This window comes from Physella acuta, unplaced genomic scaffold, assembly GCF_028476545.2.
Source record: "Physella acuta isolate Inbredline_101_S28 unplaced genomic scaffold, ASM2847654v3 ptg000087l, whole genome shotgun sequence".
Lineage (NCBI taxonomy): Eukaryota > Metazoa > Mollusca > Gastropoda > Physidae > Physella > Physella acuta.
The window spans coordinates 221,674-227,500 of NW_026731607.1; the positions used below are offsets into that span (position 1 = coordinate 221,674).

Here is a 5,827-nt window from a genome sequence, read left to right on the forward strand (position 1 = left end):
AATAGTATGCAGGTAGAGAATAATTTTTTAATGCAGACAGACTGTTGATCACAAATTTATTTAAAGACGTTAATTAATTTATTGATTTATTCATAGTTAAATTAACCGTATTTTTTTAAAAATGTTAATACTTTGAATAAACTTTGTGGGGATAGTGACGTCCCTTGATGTGTTTACATTTTTGGTACAATAAAAATGGCGGACCCCATCATAGACTTTGTGGCCCATTCAAAAGTTTAACGCGTTACAAAGCTAATTTTCTGCCGGCTATAACTTAAACAATACGTCCTTTTGCTGTATTTATTACGTTCCAACACTTATATCAATTTTCAACTGTCTTTTTCATTTAGTTTTACGATAAATTTCTCTAGATCTAAAGATCAGCTATCAAAGGAAATTTATGAATCTAGCCTAGATCTAGATTCTAGATCTAGATCTAGCCTAGATGTAGGTCACTAGATTCAATGTAAATTCTACATCTAGAATCTATTTCAGGCCTTAATTATTTTATATAAATCTTTGTTTGGCTTATTTAAGATAAAATTTAATTTGAAAGTTAGTACTACTAGACTTATTTTTAGATCTAGATCTAGAATTTATACGCGTAAATCAAGTTGCATAAGGAGACACATAGTATAGTATAAAAATTCACTTGTGACGTCACGAGTAAATAGCTAAAATGGTAGCGTAGTCAGCTCTCATGCAGGAGGCACGGGTTCTAGACCAATATGTCAATGAAATTTTTTTTTTCATTTTTTTTTTTAGATGTGAATGATAACGTTGCCTATCTGAACTTGGCAAGATACAGGGCAGGTGAAGTAGAGTTCATCTGTTTCTTTGTCCTAAGCATATGAAAGGATAGTGTGGTCAGATACATGCTCGGCTGGAATTGTTTTTTAAACGATAAAAACATGTTGTCTGAGACTTGGCAGGACACTGGGCAGGTGAAGTAGAGTTGAGTAGGTCACCTGTGACGTCAGTTTATGAAGGGATAGTCCGAAATCGGTGTTTTCGGTGTTTTTAAAAGATAAAAAACATATATTTGAATGTGGGGTCTGTTTTTTGTGACGATAAGTGACACTGCAGTAGCGTACCGAGGAGGGGGGGGGACGGACGGTAGGGGAGGGGAGGCGGGGGGTGGGGAGGGGAGGCGGGGGGGGGGGGGGGGAAGGGGAGGCGGGGGTGGGGAGGTGGAGGGGGAAGGGGGGGGGGGACATATGTTGGGGCGCCAAAATGGTTTGGAAAAATAAATTGATAGGTTGAGGGGGGTTCAAATCGAAAGTTTGAGTGGGGGGGGGGGGGGGGGAATTGCACATCAAAAGTTTGAGGGGGGGGGGGTTCAAATCGAAAACTTTGTCCCCGGGCGCCGGGAAGGGTCGCTATGCCTCTGAGTGACAGACGTGATGTTTTTTGATGGATGACCCCCGAAACCCACAGTTATCCAACGGATGACGGGTATTCTAGTTAACTTTAAACAGCAGTGTTTGCGAGCAGCATTTGCTACGTTAATTAGAAATTAACAGCAGCAATCTGTAAAATAGAGTGGTTTCCCCTGAATCTCTAAGCATAAAAAAATCTTAAACAAGATGGCTGCTAAAGTAAATAGTAAAAATGTCAGTAAATGAGCATGGTTACATGTGATGAAAACATCGCTAGTCTACTTTAATCATTACACAGAAAAGTTTTAATACAGTTTTTTGAAAACAGGTAAATCTAGATTCTAGAATACTAGATCTAGATCTACATGGAGGATGCAACTTTGAAACAATTGAAACATTTCATTATCATTATTGATTAGGCCTAGGCCTACAAATTATATTTTATTTTATATAGGCCTAGGCCTAATTATAATTATTATAATAATACGAGCCGACCCGCTGCGTATCATACGCCGCTATTTAGTTTTTTTTTTCTACTTTTCAGTAATTTATAATTTGTTAATTCGACAGTACCAATGCTGCCACTGAAAATATTTGCTTAAAAACACTAAACCCCCTTCCCCCCCCCCCCCCCCCCGCGAAAGCAGCCTCCTCTTAGTTAACTCCTCTAAGTTTAAAATCGTTTCAAACTAAATTATCTGCCCCTAATAGCCGTCACCTAACCCGTCTCTATAATTGTAAAAAGTAAACAGCGTGAACCACAACTCACCAAACCATGTGAGGGGGTGGGGGGTGGTAGCTTGCAGCTTGTTTTCTAACGGCTCCCAGAAGAGAATTATATATATTATAATAATATAATATAGATCTATATGATTAGGCCTATTGTAAATTTTAAAACATAAATGATAGAGCTAAATAATAAATAAATCCTCCTAAAAATGCTAAAAATTAAAAATGTTTTTGTTAGGCCTAAAAACTAAAAAGTCCTAAAGAAATAGAGTTAGGCCTAATAAATAATAATAGTAATAGTATAACAGTCAGTAATAGACTTAATAGAGAGAGGCCATTACTAAAATTTAAGTTAAGCCAGTTAAGGAGTCACTCTAAGTTACACTTCTAGATCTAAGACACTAGTCTAGATTCTCTAGATCTAGATCTATTAAAGTTTTATAACTCAGAAGTTTCACTTTTGTAAGACAAATCTTGATTGGCTGTATGGGTCTCTGAGATCGATACTGTCAAAATTACACTTAATAAAAATGTTATAGTTATAGAATCTAGTATTTAATTTGTACTCAAAACTTTGTCAATTATTTAAGTCAATACAATTTTTAGGGGCCTAAATAAAAAATGTTTTCAACCATAGAACTTAGTGCAGCCATGTTTGTTGTCATTTTCAGTGATTAAATGTACACCAACAAATTGTTTCAGTTTTTTTTTTGTTTAGTTTTTGTAAATGCTAAAAGCTTCAAATAGGCCCTACATCCAATCTTTAGTAAAATCCAACAAAAATCAGTCACATTTTGTTATAACTCTATTTATTTTTGTAACATTGTGCCTACAAATACATGATTTTAAAACAAATTAAAATAATTGATGGGCCTTTCTAGACTATTCTCGGTTTGGTCCATTAAATTTGTTTTAATATGTATTTATAGTGGACTTAAGCAATTTTTCTTATGGGTCACATGATCATGCCTCAGTTTAAAACACAGCAGATGCTCGCTATCCATTGTTAAAGCTCCAATATTTTTTCTACGATTTTCCTATATTTTTATTTACACTGCACTATAAACACTTAGATTTAGATCTAGATCTGCATACTAATCACAATTTAAAAAAAAAATTATTTATAGTTCTTGATGGACTATCACACCACCTACATGCGTAAACAGTCACATGTGTCATTTGACATTTTTGCATAACTTCAGCCAAAAAGATAATTGTCTGAAATATTTAGGGTAAATTTTCTAATTTTATTATTAGAAATAAAACCCACACACTTTTAATCATTAATTCAATTTCTGTTCTTTTCTTATAACCTTACCTATTATTTGCTACATTATCTTTATTCTTTAACAAACCTGTTTTCATTTAAAATAAGGAACCTATAGTTTTGTGATTTAAATGTTAGTGTTAGGACAGATTTAGAATCAAGTCCTTATGTACTAGACACTTACCCATAGGTTAAATTGTAGGTCTACACTATTCTCAGAACTATGCCATAATATATTTTTATATAGGCTAGAAGTCTATAAAATTAAATTAATGAAACAAGTTTTTATCAATTTTATGGCATAGAAAATCTACTTTTTATGTAGAATTGTCATTGTTTTAATTAAGTTTTATGGAAGAGAAAATATGCAAATTGCTTACATCTTCTCAAATCCTTTCAAGGAAATAAACACTCTTCTTATTTCCTGTCAACCAATTGACAATATATATAACCTTGACTGGATATCTAAGCACATTGGGTAATTTATCGTTTGCTAAAATAATCAATACTGTAAAATTTGCGTATTTGAAGTAAATATAAAGAATATTAATTTGTAATCCTGAACAATTGATAGCTTTGGCAATACTGGTAATGTATTTTTAGATCACATCAAATTGAGTGAAAAGTGAGTGAAAAGATCAACACACCTTATGCCATTAATTCTGCCATTATATTAATAGTACTTTGTTTTGACTATAAAATCACCACTTTTATAACATTTATAACAATTTTATTCATCAGTTGATTTATAAAAAGCAGAGAAGCATGGAAGAGGAAACAGAATATTTAGCTGTAATGTTATCTATTGTAGATGAACAGTCAAACAAATTAACAGAATTTTTAAACTCTGAAGATTTGAAACCAGATCTATCAACAATATTTTCATCTTCTAAAGACGTAAAAACAGAATTTACAGCATTTTCATCTATTGTTGATGCAAAACCCAACATGACATTCACAGCTTCACAAGATGTTAAACCATATACTACAACAGAATTTTCATCTTCTAAAGACACAGAAACAGAATTTTCAAGTTTTTCATCTCTTGATGAATTTACACACAACAAAACATTTATTAACTTGCAAGATGTTAAACCTGATGTTATAACTGAGTTTTTAATTTGTAAAGATAAAAAGCCTGCTGTATCAACATTATCAACATCTGAAGATAACAAATCAGAAGTCACAACTTTATCAAGTAGTAAAGATTCAAAACCAGAATTATTGACAGGATTTTTATTTTTTGAGGATAAACAACAAAAAGGGCTTGAACTTCAAGTTGAAGAAAATCTCCAGTTTTCTAGAGACAAAAGATATCAGATTGTTTCTAGTGTCAAACACAAAAGGTTTTCTCAAAGTTCTAACTTAAAAAAACATAAAACAACTCAAGAAGGAAATGAGCAAGTTGATTATGATGGTGACCATGAGAATCTTTCTCAAAGTTGTAATTTCAGTAAAAATAAAAAAGTGCACTCAAGAGATAAGCCATATATATGTGATGTTTGTAATAAAAGGTTCTCTTATCGATGTAGATTATATACACATATAAAAGAGCACTCAGGTGATAAGCCACATACATGTGATGTTTGTCATAAAAAGTTTTCTCAAAATTCTAGTTTAAATTCACATAAAATAATGCATTCAGGAGATAAGCCACATGAATGTGGTGTTTGCCTTAAACAGTTTGCATATAAAGCTAATTTAAATGCACATAAAAAAGTTCATTCAGGAGATAAGCCACATGAATGTGATATTTGTCAAAAAAAATTTAGGAAAAAGGTAAATTTATCACATCACAAAAATATTCATTCAGGAGATAAGCCATATGAATGTGATGTTTGTCATAAAAAGTTTTCTCAAAATTCTAGTTTAACTACACATAAAATATTACATTCAGGACATAAGCCATATGAATGTAATGTTTGTCACAAAAAGTTTTCTCAAAATTCTAATTTATATACACATAAAAAAGTGCATTCAGGACATATGCCACATGAATGTGATGTTTGTCATAGAAAGTTTAGGCGGAAGGAAAATTTATTACATCACAAATATGTTCATTCAGAAGATAAACCATACAAATGTGATGTTTGTCAAAAAAGGTTTGCTCAAAACTATACTTTAAGTTCACACAAAAGAATTCATTTAGGAGAAAAGCCATATGAATGTGATGTTTGTCATAAAAAGTTCTCATACAAATATTATATTAGTAAACACAAAAGAATTCATACTGGAGAAAAGCCACATAAATGTGAAGTTTGTCATGAAACATTTATTCACTATTGTAGTTTAAGTAGACACAAAAGTGTTCATTCTTATGTTAAACCCAACATGACATTTATAACTTCTGATGTTACGCAGGATTTTTTATCTTCTAAAGACACACAAACAGATTTAACATTTTCATCTTTTGATGACATTAAACCCAACATGACATTTATAACTTCTCAAG

General features: G+C 32.1%; 1 protein-coding gene across 1 annotated transcript in view; it reads left to right on the forward strand.

Annotated features, from left to right (window-relative positions):
- Positions 1–1,571: 1,571 nt before the first annotated feature.
- The window catches only part of LOC131927131 (zinc finger protein 62 homolog), an 11,889-nt gene continuing 7,633 nt past the window's right edge, over positions 1,572–5,827 (forward strand). Inside the window, exons 1-2 of the mRNA XM_059282802.1 lie at positions 1,572–1,707; positions 4,117–5,827. The exon at positions 4,117–5,827 is cut by the window's right edge and continues 845 nt beyond it. Coding sequence (XP_059138785.1) covers positions 4,141–5,827 — 1,687 coding nt within the window. The 5' untranslated portion in view covers positions 1,572–1,707; positions 4,117–4,140. The remainder of the gene's footprint in view (positions 1,708–4,116) is intronic.